Genomic DNA, 21,399 nt, shown 5'->3' with positions numbered 1-21,399 from the left:
CTTAATATTTCTCTGTTTAGATAATGTACTTGTTTTCACTACAACCTACACTACATGGAATTTTTGATTTGTTTTCAGTTTCGCGCAAAGCTACTCGAGGGCTATCCGCGCTAGCCGTCCCTAATTTAGCAATGTAAGACTAGAGAGAAGGCAGCTAGTCATCACCACCCACCGTCAACGCTTGGGCTACTCTTTTACCAACGAAAAGTGGGATTGACCGTAACAATATAACGCCCCCACGGCTGGGAGGGCGAGCATGTTTGGTGCGACGGGGATTCGAATTCGCGACCCTCAGATTACGAATCGAGTGTCTTAACCATCTGACCATGCCGGGCACGCTACATGTGAACCCTTAGTATTCTGTTGTGTATTTGGTTTGGTAACTGGTGCGTATTTGTGTTTGTTATGGTAAGTAGTGTGTGTATATGTTTGTTACAGTAATTAGGTGTGTATGTTGTCCTCATGGTAACTAGGTGTGTTTCTTACGGTTACATGAATGTTCACGGTCTATCCAGTTCCGTAATTTTACAGTTGGATATCACATATACTGAGAGACATGTACAAGTAACCAACCAATAATAAAATAGTATTTTTTATTAATTTTATTACAATAACTTATACATAATTATTGCTGTTATTTCGAAGCTGTTTTTTATAAATCACAAATCATAACTTCTTTACCGTCCGAACACTCTTAAAATATTTATAGACGTCATCTCTTAATCGTGTTTTGGTCGGATGTGACCTAGTGGTTGGTGAATCGGGCTGTGTATCGCAGGGGCCGGATTTCGCACTTTTAGCTATGATCTGGTTATTTAGAACATGTGAACATGAAATACTGAACCCTTCACATACAAAATTTCATGTGCATTCCCTTAGCCATGCTGCAAGAACAAATGTTAGTGCACAAGCAATATATTATATTACAGGCACGAGTTAGTATTTGAAAAGAAGTCATGTGATGCCTAGCTATTCCAAGATGTCAGTTCAAACATCTAGATGGGAGCTGTTTGAGAAACAGTTATATTTTACCATAATTATCAGTGAATGAATAATTAGATATAATGTTATTTGCTTGTTTGTTTTTCACTATTTTTAGTAAGAAAATAAAAAATAGAAATCTGTATTCTGCACATCATGGAGGATTGAACCTCGTATTTTAGCGTTGTAAATCCGTAAATCTATCACTTAGTCACCGGGAGACACAGTCTATGAAGAAGACATTTTTATTAACTTAGTGAATGTCGACTGTGAATAACTCAACATGTCCTTATTTCAAGTTTTATCGTGCACCTGTCTTTTACCTCCGACCCTCAATCTGAGGGTCGCGGGTTCGAATTCTCGTCGCACCAAACATGCTCTCCCTTTCACCCGTGGGGGCGTTATAACGTGACGGTCAATCCAATTATTCGAAGGTAAAAGAATAGCCTAAGAGTTGGCGGTGAGTGGTGATGACTAGCTGCTTTCCCTCTAGTCTTACACTGCTAAATTAGGGACGGCTAACGCAGATAGACCTCGTGTAGCTTTGCGCGAAATTCAAAAAACAAACAATCCTTTACCTTCGTACTTTATATATTTCCACTTCATGTTCCTCCCCGGTGTGTAAGCAACAACTTTCTATACTTACAGAACTAAAAATCCGGGATTCAATTCCCGTAGGTGCACAGAACGCAGTTAGGTCATTATGTAGCTTTAAGCTTAACAAGAGGGAATCCTCAACAGCCGCAGCTCTTGGCAGTAAATTAATCTTTAAGACCTTGGTGTAATTAGTTCTCAGATTAGCGAAGAGATGGTGGAGCTATGAGGTAAAAGTTTGTACATATAAAAAACAAACAAACTGAGCCATTCTATGAGCCGCTATACCGTGGCTAACCTTCCCTCGTATCCATTTCTTGATAGTCGTCCAAATAGGACGTGCTTTGCATTTCTGTCACACATTCTTATTGTTGCTCTAATTTCAGTTTCTTCAATCATCATTTTTCTCAAGAAAACAGCTGTTGATTTCAAGGCGTGGCTGGAAGCTTTAAGTCTTTGTAAACTTCAAATCATTGTGTTTTATTTCTATTAACAATACTAGGGAATATGCCCATTTCTCTTGGGTAAGATGTTTCCTTTTCATAAATATAAGCTTGATTTATGTATGGAAAGAGATGTGACATATAATCGACCAACTTTAATTTATATGGATTGGCGCTGTACTGTCCAAGTGTGAAGAATTCGCCATGATGAACCATTAATATGCATGTCGCCCTCAGCGCTATGATCATATGTGATGATACGCCATTGTATTAGCGTTTTTATAAAGTGCCAGTAACTATGTGCGTATCACCAAAGATAAATTTACGCAAGTATATATAATACGATTCATCGCTAGATTTTTTTTTTTTTTTTTTTAATTTCGCACTAGCCGTTACTAATTTTGTAGTGTAAGACTAGAGGGAAGGCAACTAGTCATCACCAACTACCGCCAACTCTTGGGCTACTTTTTTACCAATGAATAGTGGGATTGACCGCCACATTATAACGCCCCCACACGGCTGAAAGGGCAAGCATGTTTCGTGTGACGGGGGTTCGAACCTGTGACCCTCAGACCGCCCGGCCATGCCGGGCCTCATCGTTAGAAAAAAGAACTTATTTCAGTGATAATTACACTAAAATTGTCACTACCGTTAACACTTCCTAGTTTTATTGTAGTTTTAACAAACAAACAAAGTTCAAGCGAAACATTATAAACGTGTGCATTTCCGGATTATTTATGCAGTCTTACTTCCTGTTAGGTTAACGTTATGAGTCAGGAGTAAAAATATGTTTCAGTTGTGAAACTAGTACATATTTTCCTGTCGTAGAAACCGAGCTTATAATGATTTAGAGATAAAAAAACCCAAAACAGCGAAACATGATGGATTGCCTCACACTTCTTTGAATGATACAGATAATAACAGGATTTCAAAATTAAATATTATCACACTTATTGATTCTCCATATTTTATAAATCATACTAAACCTATCAGAGAGATAACATCACTGTCGATAACACAAAAAACTACAACAAAAACGATCTTAAATTTTTTGTTTTGTATGAGTTTTGCGCAAAGATTCGCAATGGTCTATCTGGGTATGGCTGTTCCTTTTTATAAATTGATAGAGCAGAGGGGGCCTGCAGCTAATCGACAACATCACCGCCAATTTCTGAACTAGTTTTTTTCTGTTCCAGTAGTAGAAACTAACCGTAATTCTTCTCCAGAGGATGGGGACGTTATAATGCTACGAGCAATCCCATTATTTGTTGGTAAAAAGTAGCCTAAGCGTTTGTCGTGAATGGTGTTCATTCACTGTCTTCTCTCAAGCTAACATTGCTAAACTAGGGGCGGCTAGGTCGATAGTTCTCGTGAAGCTTTGTGCAAAATTCTAAAGAATCCAAAATGTCATTCTTATATTGAACCCATGGCCCACTACGGTAGCGAGCTACAAAGAACCTTCGAATTCACCCGAGAACGCAAAATTAATAGGCCGCGCCTGGCTCTCCAGATGAAGACAAATGTTATTGTCTGTAAGACTAATAATTTCTACGTCGTCTTATGTGCATGTGGCTAAACGGTCAGGTCAGAGATCCCCCTCTCAAGGATTAGGTTTAGCCATCCACAATTTTGAAACAGCAACCAGAAGGAAGGCAACCATCTAGGAATTCTCATCAGCACTAGGGTTTTCTTCGATTCATTGAACTGAATTACGGAATGGGCTGTCACTTCTGTACATTTCGCCCACAACCGAAAATGTGGAGCGTATTCAGGAGCAATACATTACGAACCTCGGACTCTCAAAAACGCGCCCGACACGTTAAACGCCGGGCCACGTCACGCCCACTTTGACAAAGGAATCCGCTTGGTAGTCGATTAAGTTATTTGTGCTCATGCGTGTTTCTCAGTCATGTAAAAAGTAAGGTTTCTAAGCAAACTAGAAATACCAAAAAAAGTTACTTTGGGATCCAATTAGCAATTAACAATTAATGTCACGTAAAATAATTTAATTTCGATATCCTTGTGCGGAAAACCTGTATGAACCAAAGTAGTTGGTGTTCGTGTCAGTTGCCACAAAAATCCCGTGAGAGGAAAACGTAATAATGTTATTAAGAATTCTGTAGTGTTATGTAAGTGTCATCTTGACCTTAACAGAGTGTTCAGGACTGATATGTGAACAAGTTCTTTGCTCCTTCAAAGCAATGACAGGGGAATGGTTTTCAAGTACTCGAACAAAAGAACGTTAATAACATTGATTTGAGATTCCTTTCAACCACGCTAATGAATTCCATGTTGCCACATTTTTTCTTGTTCCACCCCTTTTTATTTGCTCACATCAACTCCACCACATTCTTATTAGTGCACTTTCTCCGAAGCAATGAACCTTGGTTCTACAGGTAGGTGAGTTTCAAGGCTAAAGAAGGCGGTTAGCGACCGTTAGAGGTCACACCTGGTATCACAGTAAATAAAATCCCAAGTTACTGTCTGTTAGAGTGTCGTAAAGTTGTATAAATGTGTTATTACTAATAAACATCTGGATCATAGTAAATAAAATTACAAGTTACTGTCTGTTAGAGTGTCGTAAAGTTGTATAAATGTGTTATTACTAATAAACACCTGGATCATAGTAAATAAAATTACAAGTTACTGTTTGTTATAGTGTCGTAAAGTTGTATAAATGTGTTATTACTAATAAACATCTGGATCATAGTAAATAAAATTACAAGTTACTGTCTGTTAGAGTGTCGTAAAGTTGTATAAATGTGTTATTACTAATAAACACCTGGATCATAGTAAATAAAATTACAAGTTACTGTTTGTTATAGTGTCGTAAAGTTGTATAAATGTGTTATTACTAATAAACACCTGGATCATAGTAAATAAAATTACAAGTTACTGTCTGTTAGAGTGTCGTAAAGTTGTATAAATGTGTTATTACTAATAAACACCTGGATCATAGTAAATAAAATTACAAGTTACTGTCTGTTAGAGTGTCGTAAAGTTGTATAAATGTGTTATTACTAATAAACACCTGGATCGTAAAGTTGTATAGTAAATAAAATTACAAGTTACTGTCTGTTAGAGTGTCGTAAAGTTGTATAAATGTGTTATTACTAATAAACACCTGGATCATAGTAAATAAAATTACAAGTTACTGTTTGTTATAGTGTCGTAAAGTTGTATAAATGTGTTATTACTAATAAACACCTGGATCATAGTAAATAAAATTACAAGTTACTGTCTGTTAGAGTGTCGTAAAGTTGTATAAATGTGTTATTACTAATAAACACCTGGATCATAGTAAATAAAATTACAAGTTACTGTTTGTTAGAGTGTCGTAAAGTTGTATAAATGTGTTATTACTAATAAACACCTGGATCGTAGTAAATAAAATTACAAGTTACTGTCTGTTAGAGTGTCGTAAAGTTGTATAAATATGTTATTGCTAATAAACACCTGGATCATAGTAAATAAAATTATAAGTTACTGTCTGTTAGAGTGTCGTAAAGTTGTATAAATATGTTATTACTAATAAACACCTGGATCATAGTAAATAAAATTATAAGTTACTGTCTGTTAGAGTGAGTTTTCTTTGTTTCCTCGTTTTTCTTTTTTGCTAATTTTATACGATTTTATTTTTTACTGTTTACTCAAATATAATAATGTTTTAGCGTGTTTTAGTGATTGGCATGCCTGGATTACATGGCAATTCAAGGATTCGTGATTCTTTTGCCACGAAGACGCTCTTCGCACATTGTAGTCGTGTGTGTACTGCAGGAGTGACCCAATACAAAGTATTCAGACTAGAATAGCCCAATGGTTGGCTTTGAGTGCGCATGACTAGGCGTCTCTTCTGTAGTTATCAGTTGAGAATTAGGGACCGGTAATGCAGATTGTCACCACAAAACTTGGCGCGAACTTCTCAAATAAGCAAACTAACCTTTCAGCGTAAGTACATGGAGCCAACTGTACCATGGAAGAAAACCTTCCAAACTTAGGAGTAGCCAATGTTAACAACAGTATATTTCTATTAAACAGAAACAATCACCTATAGAGACACTCGTAACTAAGGAAACATAACACGCACAACATCCAGTTTACACTTCATCACTTTCTTCACATACAATCGTATAATACTTGCATTAAAACATATCTTACAGTTATACGTACATACTAGGAAAACTAGAGCTAAGTGACATTTTAGACAAATCAATTTTTGCACTACGTTCTCCTGGACTGTTATAGCCCGCATCTATTGTGTAAGCAGGTCTAGCACTACGTTCTTCTCGGTTGTTGTTGTCACACCTATTCTGTAAGCAGGTGTGGTACTACGTTCTCCTGAGTTGTTGTTGTCGCACTTGTTGTGTAAACCGGTCTATTACTACGTTCTTTTGGGTTGTTATAGTTACACCTATTTTGTAAGCAAGTCTAGTACTACGTTCTTCTCGGTTGTTGTTGTCACACCTATTCTGTAAGCAGGTGTAATACCACGTTCTCCTGAGTTGTTGTTGTCGCATTTGTTGTGTAAACCGGTCTATTACTACGTTCTTTTGCGTTGTTATAGTCACACCTATTTTGTAAGCAAGTCTAGTACTACGTTCTTTTGAGTTGTTGTTGTCACACCTGTTCTGTAAACCGGTCTATTACTACGTTCTTCTGGGTTGTTGTAGTCACACTTATTGTGTAAGTCAGTCTGGTACTAGGTTCAAATTTTAGAAGTGTGTTCTTTCTCACTGGCGTCTGGTGACAGATCTTTTGTTCTCTAACTGTTCTTTTGTCTCCTGCTCATTTGTTGTTTGGTTTAGAATTAGTTATTATTAAGTTTTTTATTTTCTCCTAGATACGGCCGTCGAAGCGTTGTCAAGTGGCTGCTCCGTGAGGCCAAGATGCCGGTTCTGGAGAAAACCAGCACTGGTGCTTTAGCTCTGCACTACGCAGCGGCGAAAGGATGTCTGGACTGCGTGAAGCTGTTACTGGAGTCTTGCCCCAAGCTCAGGTAAGTCATTAGCTATAGTCTAATTAGTTAATTAGATTCCTTCTTATTTCATTGGTTAATTTATTCCAAAACAAAGTTCTTTCGAGTAATATGATTACAACTCTCACCAAAATTTTCCTTTTCGCAGCTAGGTTTAAAGTTGGATGATTGTTGCTTCTGAACCAGTTTCAATTATGCATTACTCAAATATGGGGACTAATCTCACCACTAGATAAACTGCACTACACTCTACAGGAAGAAGACATTTCCGAACTGGATGGTGAGGGGGGGAAAGTATTGCACTTAACATTTTCTGTTAACTCGACCTTCATGCATATGACACAGGCTTTTCTTTAAATTTCAAAATCAGCGCATTTTTTCTTTGATGCTGAATTTTCCTCCATGCTAAGTTTGACAACTTTCTGTGCTCAAACTGTTTGTATTTATGTATCAGCGAACCAGTATTGATATTTTAACTCTGAACTACTTTCTGTGCGCACGTGCACTAAATGACCATATCAGAGACCCCTAGGATTGAAGTACAACTTTCCCTTATTTTGAGGTACTGACAAAAAGGGAAGACAGTCAGTCAACATCATTCCGTCTCTACAAGTCCTCCCTTATTTTGAAATACTGACAAAAGGGGAAGAAAGTCAGTTAACATCACCCTGTCTCTACAAGTCTTCCCTCATTTTGAGATACAGACAAAAAGGAAAGACAGTCAGTCAACTACCAAGACTTTATCTCACTTTCAACCAAGTAACAGAACTGTGAAGACGTAGGCAAAAATATATAAAGAGAGGTGTTTCTTTTGGAATTTGAGTTCTGAAGTAGTGAAACATTAATTGTAATATATGTTTCATAGTGCAACAGAGAATGTAACCACACCCCCTCCCTGTCTACGTGCATGAAGAGAGGACTATATTAACTAGAGAAACAAAATCACACAGCCCCGAACACTTTCTCTGGGGCGAACTGCTGTCCTGGGAATTATATAGATATGTACATACTTTTAGTCTTATATTATGTTACAGGTGTTTTCAGTTATTTTTAGGTCCGGCATGGCTAGGTGGTTAAGACACTGGACTCGTAATCCGAGGGTGGCGGGTTCGAATGCCTGTCCTATCAAACACGCTCGCCCTTTCAGCTGTGGGGGCGTTATAATATGACGATCAATCCCACTATTCGTTAGTAAAAAAGTAGACCAAGAATTGGCGGTGGGTGTTGATGGCTAGTTGTCTTCCCTCTAGTCTTACACTACTAAATTAGGAACGGATAGCCCTTGTGTAGCTTTGTGCGAAATTCAAAACAAACCAAAATCATCTGCTCGTGGCTTAGCGGTAAGTTTGAAGGCCTGTATCACTGGAAATTTGGTTTCTGATTTTTTTTTACTGAGATACTAGCAGGTTCTTTTCGATACACCGCTCGATGAGGACTGAAATTATGGGAAACCTAAATTTGGGCTAAAAAGTCTAACACTCGTGATTTTTTGTGCATCATGAGAAGTAAATAGTAAAAAGCTTTAAAGTGTTGTGTTAACTAAATCTCCACTGTTCAAGGTGCTTTCTGCTGGAACGTCCTCTTAGGGTTTGGTGCATTTCCTTGCGATCTCTATTATGAACTACTATTCGATATAACAACGACAGTTTTGCTGTCGGCTTTACTTAGATTGAGCACCATCAGATGGCGCTGGTTGTTTTCCTGCGTCTATAGCTGAAGGCTATATTTTATGCATATTGTTGAGATATAAAACTTTATGTAATGTGTTTTTTTTATATCTACCGTACGTTCTAAGCGTGACAGAAAGGTATGTCAGCATTTATCAACTTATTGTAATTTGCTTTGTTAATTTAACGACACATCTTGAAGCTTTGTTTCAAATATATGGAAATCATAAGGTGAAATTGAAAGAACTGGTGCCTAATTTGTGCTACCAACGAATTACCTCATGATGGACTCAAGTATGTGTTAAAAATTATATCTGTCGGTTTTCAATGAAATGTAGGTATTTCCGAATGTAGGTAGGTACCGAAAGAGAGCGCAATCTGTCTAAAGAGTCATGTTTTGTGTAAGTTACTGTTTTAACGTCAAATTATTAACGGAGATCTTTGTAAGTCATAGCAACTTTTATACTGAATATACATAAAATACATTGTCCTACTCCCTGTCATGCCAAACAAGGCAGGTGAAAGTCAATAGACCATTAGCCTACGTAAGGCCTCCCTGCTTTTAACCAGTAACCAGGCATCCTGTTGCTTCCATACTAGGTCCGGCATGGCCAGGTGACTCAAGGCGTTCGACTCATAATCTGAGGCTCGCGAGCTCGAATCCTCGTTGTACCAAAAATGCTTGCCCTTTCAGCCGTAGGGCGTTATAATGTGACGGTCAATCCCCTTATTCGTTGGTAAAAGAGTAGCCCAAGAGTTGGCCGTGGGTGGTGATGATTAGCTGCCTTCCCTCTCGTCTTACACTGCTAAATTAGGGACGGCTAGCGCAGATAGCCTTCGTATAGCTTTGCGCGAATTAAAAAATCACACAAAAAACAAGCTTCCGTACTCTAGATTATCTGTTCAACATCCCAGGATAAGTGGCACTATCTGACACAGCTTACGAGTCTGAGTGGTGTTGGTCATTGATCCGATATTCTAGAGATTCATCCGCCCTAACACTACACCTTACTATAATCCAGGTGGTTGAACACTGTGACAGGTCTCACCAAGAGATTAGTTCATGTCTCAGAATCGATGTCTTGTACCTGTACTAAAGTTAACTGCAACTAACCCTAACATTGCATCAAGTGTTATTTTCGTACGTGTTCGCCCTCTCAGCCATAGAGGCGTTAGAAAGTTAGGGTCAATCCCACTATTCGTTGGTAAAAGAGTAGTCCAAGAGTTGGCAGTGGGTGATGATGACTAGCTGTCTTCCCTCTGGTCTTACACTGTTAAATTAGGGACGGCTAGCGCAGATAGCCCTCGTGTAGCTTTGAGCAAAAGTCAAAACAAACAAACAGACTCACCCAATTTCACGTTATGATAGGTGTCAAAGGATCAGTGAAAGCAGATACTGTCTTGGGATGCTTTCATAATTTTATTAGATTCTATACATTCAATACTGTAACTATGAAGAGTTCACTGTCACTGGCCTTAACTTCTTACCACATGGTGACCTAAAGACTGGTATAACCATGGCAGCTCAATATTCGTAATACACATTACGACAACTTACAGTGGAACAATCACTACCGCAAGTTACAAGCCATTCTGTTAGCTTACCTGAAATCACCCACACAAATTCGAACATGTGAATGAGAGGGAACAGAGCACGTGACGTTGACTTGTCTGACAACACTCAGACATCTCTAGCAATAGGATACTTCACTGCCAGACACGCTACCTGTAATGTAGGGGGAAACCCGAGTGCCAATAGTTTAAATCCTGCTATCCACGGTGTAGTCACCAACTGCTGAATTCGAGTGAACTGACAGGAATTACTGAGTGACAAAATAACGGATATTTTTGCATTGGCCTCGTGCTTATTAATTCCCTCTTTAGTATCATGTCAACCTGGCACTGGGGCATAATATCTGCAGTCATTATCTCGTGTGTGAGAAAACTGGAGTCAAAGCTTATGACTTACTCACTCTGTCCTAACCGTATATACGTTCAGACTGTTCTCCAAACAGTATAGACAGTTCCTGAGACAATATATGGCCACGCCCATCACATTACTTTTCACAACGAAACATTTGTAACTTAACAATATAGGATACAACCATATCAAACATATGTTTGATATCAAACCATATGTCTTATTTATTACAATCATGTACCGCGTTATGAGTCAATTTAGTTAGTCAGCTAGCTAGTTCAGTGTTGTTGGTTTTTGTTTCCATAGTAGTGTCAGTTATCATTCATGACGTAACAATGTTGATTGAATAGCGTTATTCATAATTGATGTCACAACAGTGTTGATACAATAGTATTATGCATAATTCATAATGGATCATGTTGACACGTGATTTTGTAATGTTTCCCACATTTATCAGTGATCCACATTCCAAGGTTTGATACACGTGCACACATATTTTTTGATTTATGCTAGTATTAAATCTCGACATGTATTTTTGAAGCTTTGTTTGTTAAACTACCGACGACAAATCTTATTAGGTGAGACCAGCAAACTGTATCCTGGTGGAGATAAAGTTATTAATTCAGATACTCTGATGTAATGAGGCCTAAAATTTAGATGTTGGGGCCGGGTGTTCGGCCCGGCATGGCCAGGTGGGTTAAGGCGTTCGACTCGTAATCCGAGGTTCGCGGGTTCGAACCACGTTATATCAAACATGCTCGCCCTTTCAGCCCTGGGAGTGTTACAATGTTACGGTCAATCCTACTATTCGTTGGTAAAAGAGTAGCCCAATAGTTTGCGGTGGGTGGTGATGACTAGCTGCCTTCTCTCTAGTCTTACACTGCTAAATTAGGGACGGTTAGCGCAGATAGCCCTCGTGTAGCTTTGTGCGAAATTCAAAACAAAATCAAAATCAGACTCCTGACGTTCATAATTATCATTTCAGTCCTCTTTAGAAATCTTTAACAGTTATTTCTTACATTAGAGGCATAGAAAAAAACCCAACAACCTCAGATCTATATTATGTAAACCACAAAGCACTACTAGGTGGTGCTTCGTTCAGTATCACAACTCGTCCGTTTCGTTACACCAACAACTTACAACGCGGCTAGTCTATCGCACGCACACAGTAATATTAACAACCCCAAGTTTAACGTCATCGCGAATTTCGTGTGATATAGTGCATGACTTTGTTCGTGGTTCTTCGACAGGTCGTTCACTTTAACCATAATGTTTACATATCTTATCCTAAGGCAGCTATTTTTCCACATTGAACTGTAATTTAATTTTCAAAAAAAATAGATCAAGAAAACAGTTTGATGGGTTATGAAAAATATAATCGTCCAATATTAGCAATTTTGTTGTACTGCTTTCCAACGTTTAGTGATTTCTATATTGCTGAAAATAGGCTGAATTTATACTTGTATAATTAATCTATAAAGAGAGTTTGGTGACACATTCTCGTTACAAAAAAGCACACGTGTAACAACAACAACTTTAAATTTGGTCTTGTATGAAGTTACAATAACAAATGTATATACGCGCATACACAAGTGCGCGCACCTTATTTTTATTTATTCTTTTGGTTTGTTTTAAATTTCGCGCTAAGCTAGCCATCCCTCATTTAGCAGTGTAAGACTAGAGGGAAGGCAGCTTAGTCATCACCACCCACCACCAACTCTTTGGCTACTCTTTTACCAACTAATAGTGGGATTGACTGACACTTTATAACACCCCACGGCTGAAAGGGGGAGAATTTTTGATGTGACGGGGATTTGAATCTGCGACTCTCAGATTACGTTATTTTTATTTTCTTCACGAAAAGTTCAAATTAAGTTGTCACCGACTGCATGCAATAGGTTGAAGGCCAAGCTAGAAATAGTAGGCCTTATAATCTGCATTTTGGTAAGAATTCTTTAATATATCTTAAGACTTTATAACAGTGTTAAATTTGAACTTCGAAAAAGAAACCAGAGAGTGGACCGAGGGCTCATGGCTCACAGCCCATTTGTGTAAAAACGCGTCCCCCACTTTGATTTTACATGTGCGCTATAAAAGTGACAGTCATACATCACGATTTCGTCAGACAACAGCATTAAATGATTTGGCGACGGATGCGGTTGATCAGCTGAATTTCCTCTAGTCTATAATTTCACAATTAAGGATGATTATGCCCAGATAATCATTTTATAAATTTGCGCGAACATTTTGTCAAAAATAAACAAATGAATAATTTAGACACTTTTAACGCTTACTCATTTATTAATTCTTGTTGGTTTTAACCTTACGTAAGTTTTTGTTGTTATCAAGCAAATGTTTATATCAAGATAATCTTCACCGGTTGTGAATACTAATGGGTGAATGGATTTCTTGAGAAAAAGATATATAAATATCGTCCACCTGTTACTTTACATTTGGGGCGTGGCTGGGCCAGGGCGTTAAGGCACTCAACTCCGGGTTCGAATCTCCGTCATACCAAATATGCTCGCCCTTTCAGCCGTGGGGACGTTATAAAGTGAAGATCAATCCCACTATTCGATGGTAAAAGATTAACCCAAGAGTTGGCGGTGGGTGGTGATGACTAGCTGCCTTCCCTCTAGTCTTACACTGCTAAATTAGGGACGACTAGCGCAGATAGCCATCGTGTAGCTTTGTGCGAAATTAAAAAACAAACAAACTAAACAAAGTATAATAATTCTGTAAAGTGCACTGACTGGGGTTTTCTATAAACTAATTGTCAAAATGAACATTAGTTGTTTGAATGTCACACTGAATATTATCACATATAATAATTTAGAAATATTTTAAGTGTCTTTAATTTCAAAAAGTGCCCTTATACACGTCATGTCTTCAATAGTGTGGTTTCCACCTGTTCTGGATAATATAGTCAATCAAACACTTGTTACACAATCAGGGGTAAGCTTCGCCACAAACATCATGCAGTACTAGGAAATAATTTTGGAGGCGGTACCCGCACACAGTTTTTGTAACAACTTATAAGTATGAAATATATAGAAAAATCTTGCAAAGCTGTACATTAACAGAAAATTTTAATAGTTCCTTCACGAGCCAGAAGGTGGACATTTTTGTTGAAAAAAACCCAAACAAAATACTATCTAATCTTGCGTTTCTTAATTTTAACTGAATTTTTTTTTATATTTTTGGGTAGAAAGAATGCATTTTCTGCTCATTTTTAGCATTTGGGCTGCGGAAAGTGACATGACTTAAATTAGTCAACACATCACAAGTTTAACAGCCAAGTCTCCAAATAATACTCAGTGATATTCAGGAACCGTTTAGAAGCACTTTGTTTGATATTGTACAGCAAACCGAGTACAATATCATGCTTGTAACTGCTTTCATAGTGTTCCTGTCTACTCATCCCACTGCTGACTATCGTGATGCTTCGAACTTCCCTCACCAAACAGCAGATGAAATCGTTCGTATCTCAGTTGAAAGTTAAACACAACAATGTGATAACAGAAGCGTAAAAGATTAACAGTTGCTTAATTAATGATGATAAGAATGTGGCTTTATTGATATATACTGCGTTTACTATCAGTGGGTAGGCCTTAGTACTATATAGCATGGATATTGATATACACTGAGTTTACTATCAGTGGGAAGGCCTTAGTACTATATAGTATGGATATTGACATATACTGAGTTTACTATCAGTGGGTAGGCCTTAGTACTATATAGTATGGATATTGATATATCTTGAGCTTACTATCAGTAGGTAGGCCTTAATAATATATAGCATGGATATTGATATATCCTGAGCTTACTATCAGTAGGTAGGCTTTAATAATATATAGCATGGATATTGGTATATACTCTGTTTACTATCAGTAGGTAGGCCTTAGTACTATATAGTATAGATATTGATATATACTGAGTTTACTATCGGTGGGTAGGCCTTAGTACTATATAGTATGGATATTGATATATACTGAGTTTACTATCGGTGGGTAGGCCTTAGTACTATATAGTATGGATATTGATATATCTTGAGCTTACTATCAGTAGGTAGGCCTTAATAATATATAGCATGGATATTGATATATCCTGAGTTTACTATCAGTGGGTAGGCCTTAGTACTATATAGTATGGATATTGATATATATTGGGTTTACTATCAGTAGGTAGGCTTTAATAATATATAGCATGGATATTGATATATCCTGAGCTTACTATCAGTAGGTAGGCTTTAATAATATATAGCATGGATATTGGTATATACTCTGTTTACTATCAGTAGGTAGGCCTTAGTACTATATAGTATGGATATTGATATATATTGGGTTTACTATCAGTGGGTAGGCCTTAGTACTATATAGTATGGATATTGATGTATACTGAGTTTATTATCAGTGGGTAGGCCTTAATACTATATAGTATGGATATTGATGTATACTGAGTTTATTATCAGTCGGTAGGCCTTAATACTATATAGTATGGATATTGATATATCTTGAGCTTACTATCAGTAGGTAGGCTTTAATAATATATAGCATGGATATTGATATATCCTGAGCTTACTATCAGTAGGTAGGCTTTAATAATATATAGCATGGATATTGGTATATACTCTGTTTACTATCAGTAGGTAGGCCTTAGTACTATATAGTATAGATATTGATATATACTGAGTTTACTATCAGTGGGTAGGCCTTAGTACTGTATAGCATGGATATTGATACATACAGAGTTTACTGTCAGTGGGTAGGCCTTACTACTGTATAGCATGGATATTGATATATACTGAGTTTACTATCAGTGGGTAGGCCTTAGTACTATATAGTATGGATATTGATATATATTGGGTTTACTATTAGTGGGTAGGCCTTAGTACTATATAGTATGGATATTGATGTATACTGAGTTTATTATCAGTGGGTAGGCCTTAATACTATATAGTATGGATATTGATGTATACTGAGTTTATTATCAGTCGGTAAGCCTTAATACTATATAGTATGGATATTGATATATCTTGAGCTTACTATCAGTAGGTAGGCTTTAATAATATATAGCATGGATATTGATATATCCTGAGCTTACTATCAGTAGGTAGGCTTTAATAATATATAGCATGGATATTGGTATATACTCTGTTTACTATCAGTAGGTAGGCCTTAGTACTATATAGTATGGATATTGATATATACTGAGTTTACTATCGGTGGGTAGGCCTTAGTACTATATAGTATGGATATTGATATATACTGAGTTTACTATCGGTGGGTAGGCCTTAGTACTATATAGTATGGATATTGATATATACTGAGTTTACTATCAGTGGGTAGGCCTTAATACTATATAGCATGTAGACTTGACAATGCTGTATTTCACTCACAAACTTATCAATTAAGAAAACAAAATTTGCCTTGAAAAAAATACGTCAAAGCTACAAGATTGTTTCCGGATTGAACTTTTAATATTTAATGAACTGTAGTGTAGGGACTCCCCTTGGTTCCTAAGGGACATGTTAAAAATCATGGAACGGTAGTAGGGGTGGGGACTAGGGGTATATATTAGCATGGCCAGTCAGCAGGCCTTTTGAGTACTGCAGTCAAGATTATTGTGAAATAAGCAGCCAGCCGATATTTTATAGAGAACTCAATTCACAGAAGAAGAATTGTCTCAAAGCAATCACGTCTTTTCAGTTCTCGAAGAGAGAATTGCCGCATATTGGAAAATAGTATTGGCGATTTCATCATCTATTGACTAATGTATAAACTGGTTTTCAAGTAAACGAGATACAGTTGTAATAATTACTCACACACACACGCTCACGTACACACAAATAAACATAGGGGGCGAGTTAGCTGAGGATTTCAGAGCTGGCGAATCGGGTTTAAATCCATACGCTACATCATAATGTTCCACTTACTTTAAACTGTCGATGCGTTATAAGAGCGACAGTGAATCCCTTAGCGTCTATGGCGGATGGTAGATTGCTGTTGGTTGGTAGACTTCCCTCTGATGAATGGCTCAAAACTAGATACGAACAGCAAACAGCCTTAACAGCTTTGCCATAGATACAAATATAGTATATAATGTACAAGTTTTAAGTATTTTTTCTTACGTAGTAAAAACGACATGATATTATACAATGATATTTTATTTATTTTACTGGCGATTGTTATGAAATAAGATTGGGTTCTGCGATTGTTGTTTATCACTGTATAAATTATATTGTGTTCCCACAACACTACATGTTATTTTGTATTGCAAGCCTTGTTTACGAAGCGTCAACATGGTAGAGAAAAGAACAGTTTGCTTTATTGCCTTATAATACTGTCACGTTTTTATTTAAATAGCGCCAATGCACAGATGGAGAATAATGTGACCCCTGTCTATCTGGCGGCCCAAGAAGGACACTTGGATGTTCTCAAGTATTTGGTGACGGCCGCTGGTGGCTCGCTTTCCCTGCGAGCAGTAGATGGAATGTCTCCAATCCACGCTGCTGCCCAGATGGGAGCACTGAAATGCGTGAAGTGGATGGTATTTATGTTTTCAGCATCAGTTTGTTGGTTGAGAAAGAATTATTTGTTGTTGTTGTTGTTAATGCAGATCTTTAGAGTATTGTAATACTTTTATTTTACTGACAACTGCAATTTATTTTATCGCTTTATTAATAATATTGTATTTGTACAATATTATATATCGTATAAAACTGAAAATTCTAGAGAATGTTATACATCAAAACAGGTTGTACTTGTAATAACAGAAGATGTTATAGTTTATATTGATAGATACAGCATTCGTGTTCAGTTTGTAATGGATTTGTTTATTTTGTTTTTGAATTTCGCGCAAAGCTACTCGAGGGCTATCTGCGCTAGCCATCCCTAATTTAGCAGTGTAAGACCAGAGGAAGGCAGCTAGTGATTACCACTCACCGCCAACTCTTGGGCTACATTTTTACAGACGAACAGTGGGATTGACCGTCATATATAACGCCCCACGGCTGAAAGAGCGAGCATTTTTGGTATGACGGGGATTCGAACTCGCGACCCTCGGATTACGATTCAAGCGCCTTTAACCACCAGGCCATGTCGGGCCGAAGCATTTTTTATTGAGTAGAATGCAGTATTTATGTAAAGCTTTTAATTTTACAAAAAGGGAAAAAGCGAAATTGTGGTTAAAACAGTGAAATTTTAATGATCAATGTTGTTGTTCAATGATACTGAAAGTTTTAATTAATAGTAGCTCAGGTATTATTAGAGGGTAGGACAATAAAACATGTCAAATGGACAGTTTCCATCACCTTAGTGATTAGGGTTTATTTGAAAGTTTCACCAATACCGATACAGCTTGGTTCGCTTCAGAAATACCCCGCCAATACAGCAGTAAGTTTTCGGATTTACAACGCCAAAATCAGGGGTTCGATTCTCTTCGGTGGACTCAGCAGATAGCTCCATGTGGCTTTGCTATAAAAAACACACACGCTTCAGGAATAATTACGTATTCCATTACCATTCTCTGTTGACTAGAGTATCCGAAGTTCGACCTTACAAGATGGCCGATTGTTGCGATGAGATCATGCTGGATTAAAGGGGAAAAATGTGTTTAACTGCTCCGAATTGAAGCTCCCCCCAATCGACTAAGAGAAAATAAAAATCCTTCAAAAAATGGTGGGACAGTAGGGAGTTTAAGTACTTACAACTCTAAAATTTGTAGCTCGATTCCCCGCAGTGAACACAGCTGATAGAAACTGGATATCCCCTTGATTAACATACTGGCGGCCCGGCATGGCCAGTTGGTTAAGGCACTTGACTCGTAATCCGAGTGTCGCAGGTTCGAATCCCCGTCACACCAAACATGCTCGCCCTTTCAGCCGTGAGGGCGTTATAAAGTTACTTCAATCCCACTGTTTGGTGGTAAAAGAGTAGCCCAAGAGTTGGCGGTAGATGGTGATGACCAGCTGCGTTCTCTCTAGTCTTACACTGCAAAGTTAGAGACGGCTAGCGCAGATAGCCCTCGTGTAGCTTTGCGGGAAATTAAAAAAACAAACAATTATAGAAATCTTTTGTAATCCTTCCTTAACATGATTTTTACAACTTGTTTGTTTGTAATCCTTCCTTAACATGCTTTTTACAACTTGTTTGTTTGTAATCCTTCCTTAACATGATTTTTACAACTTGTTACTTCATTATAAACTCAGACATGAAAATATTTGTTGTTACTTTATATTTATTATAAATATCAGAATTTGTATTTTGTATATTATCTACCCATCGCTTGTGTTTTGTATATTTTTGAAATTGTCGTTAGAAATGGCATTGAATTGTATTTATTTCAGTTCTGAAAGCTTCTCTTAAAATGTGCCCCAGGTATTCAAGTCCATAGTCTGCCCCTGGATACAGTATAGGAAGTATCGCCAAAAATATCTTTAGCGTCATGTGTACCAAACTGTTGATTCAGCGCTATATTCAAAACAAGCCCTTTTTTTTAAGTCGTAACACAATTGGCTATCACGGCTGCAATCAGAGCTTAATAATTATCTTTTACATCAAAGGTCCACATGGGTTGCTTCAGCTATTTTAGAACATAATTTGATAAGATGAATTATAATATTCTACTGTGTTATCACAATACAGTCTGTGCTAATTCCACTTTAAAAATCGTAATTATACCTTTTTATTGCTAGATTTACAAGCACAATTTAGATCGATATTTTCGACTAACTTTATCTTACTTTTACTAGCTTCTTTAGCAATCTCCCGTCATGGCTAAAGGGACAACCACTCAGTCTAATTAACTTTTGCTTAAATTGTTTTTTCTCTTGTTCTACGTATTTGTAACACGCAGCAGAAAAACCTAGAAATATCTAACCCTTTATGGACAACAATATTACACACACAACGAGAAAAACGTAAACCTCGTGCAGCAATTAATTTGCATACACAACTTACGACTCGTACCGAGTTACGTAAATAACTTGTTGCAACTACCGCTTTTAAATAATTAATTTTTAAGACAGTTTTTACAAAAACCAAATAAAATAAATAATAACTAACACTTGCAAATCACTTGAAGACAACTGTTATAGTTTGAATGAGATTAAGTTGGTGGAGTGTAGTTCTTCATCAGTTTTATTTAACAACGAATCAGGATTAAGGTAAGAGCTCTTTCTTGTGGATCACATAATAGATGTCCATGGCTCACATTACATCCCTGCATACCAGATACGGACATTTTGTTACCGCCTTATTGTTACCAGGACAAATTGTGACTGTTACATTATTTTACTGATATGGTAGTTTTTGCTATGAATATTAATTTTGTAACAAGTAGTTTTTAAATAGAAAATAATTGGTAACAATTATTAAAAAAAAAGAAACCAAGAAGATAAACTGATCGTAAATTGTACAATTATTTGAGGACAATTCAAAAATTACATAACGTTATGGGGTTGAGAGGGTGCCTAAACCTGTATTGCGATTTGTTACAGGGGGTAGAGGTTATCACGAGCAGAATTACATAAATCACAGTGAAAACGATTTAGGTTTTCAAAAATATTTATTGTAATTTAATATTCTTTCATTTGAATTCAAAACACCATTAATAACGATAGAGGGGGTAGGTGGTGCTCTTTCGTGCTTGAATTAGTTAGTGATGAAACAAGTAACAAAGTTCTCTAGTCACAAAAGACGATTGTAACGAAACATTTTTAATAATGTGACGATAACTTGGATTTCGTAACAAAAAGTTAATACCACAAGTTGTCAACAAAGAAATGTCCCAGACTCCAGCTTGCTCTATGTAATCCGCAAAGAAATGTCCCAGACTCCAGCTTGCTCTATGTAAACCACAAAGAAATGTCCCAGACTCCAGCTTGCTCTGTGTAATCCACAAAGAAATGTTCCAGACTCCAGCTTGCTCTGTGAAATCCACAAAGAAATGTTCCAGACTCCAGCTTGCTCTGTGAAAACCACAAAGAAATGTCCCAGACTCTAGCTTGCTATATGTAATTCCCAAAGAAATGTCCCAGACTCCAGCTTGCTCTGTGTAATCCACAAAGAAATGTCCCAGACTCCAGCTTGCTATATGTAATTCCCAAAGAAATGTCCCAGACTCCAGCTTGCTCTATGTAATCCCCAAAGAAATGTCCCAGACTCCAGCTTGCTCTATGTAATCCCCAAAGAAATGTCCCAGACTCCAGCTTGCTCTGTGTAATCCACAAAGAAATGTCGCAGACTCCAGCTTGCTCTATGTAATCCCCAAAGAAATGTCCCAGACTCCAGCTTGCTCTGTGTAATCCACAAAGAAATGTCCCAGACTCCAGCTTGCTCTATGTAAACCACGCAGTCATAGCACCAATATTTGACAAAAAGCCTATTTTTTTTATAAAGTAACTCCATCTAGAAACTCATCTGTCATGCTTACGATATTGACCGAGTTCCACGACTAGAAAGAAAAACTCATGAAAATATTAACATTTCAAATTCCTTGCCTGCGAGATTGGTTTTATATTTATAGTCTAATTTTTAGATATATCAATTGTCACGATTTGATGTTATAAATGCATCGTTTTTTCACCTATAGATAGACGAACAGGGAGCTGATCCTAACATGCAAGACAAAGATGGTGCAACACCAGTTCATTTTGCTGCCAGTAGAGGGCACGTCGAGACACTGCGTTGGCTGTTGAGGCACGGAGGAAGAATTTTATTAGATAATTTCGGAAAAAGTCCACTGAATGACGCGGCAGAAAATGAACAAATGGAGGTATGGCGAGCTTTTAAGGGATTTACTTTATGTTTACCTTAA

At 37.3% G+C, this 21,399-nt stretch overlaps 1 protein-coding gene across 5 annotated transcripts in view; it reads left to right on the top strand.

Moving 5' to 3' along the window:
- Positions 1–21,399, top strand: part of LOC143227800 (uncharacterized) — a 100,733-nt gene that overhangs the window by 63,289 nt on the left and 16,045 nt on the right. For all 5 annotated transcript variants that reach the window (XM_076459044.1, XM_076459043.1, XM_076459040.1 and 2 more), the window contains 3 exons: positions 6,859–7,014; positions 16,947–17,130; positions 21,175–21,357. In XM_076459044.1, the coding sequence (XP_076315159.1) occupies positions 6,859–7,014; positions 16,947–17,130; positions 21,175–21,357 (523 nt within the window). The remainder of the gene's footprint in view (positions 1–6,858; positions 7,015–16,946; positions 17,131–21,174; positions 21,358–21,399) is intronic.

Source organism: Tachypleus tridentatus, chromosome 10 (genome assembly GCF_004210375.1).
Source record: "Tachypleus tridentatus isolate NWPU-2018 chromosome 10, ASM421037v1, whole genome shotgun sequence".
NCBI classification, from domain to species: domain Eukaryota; kingdom Metazoa; phylum Arthropoda; class Merostomata; order Xiphosura; family Limulidae; genus Tachypleus; species Tachypleus tridentatus.
The sequence above is the reverse complement of the archived record's forward strand: the minus strand, read 5'-3'. Positions and strand labels throughout refer to the sequence as shown.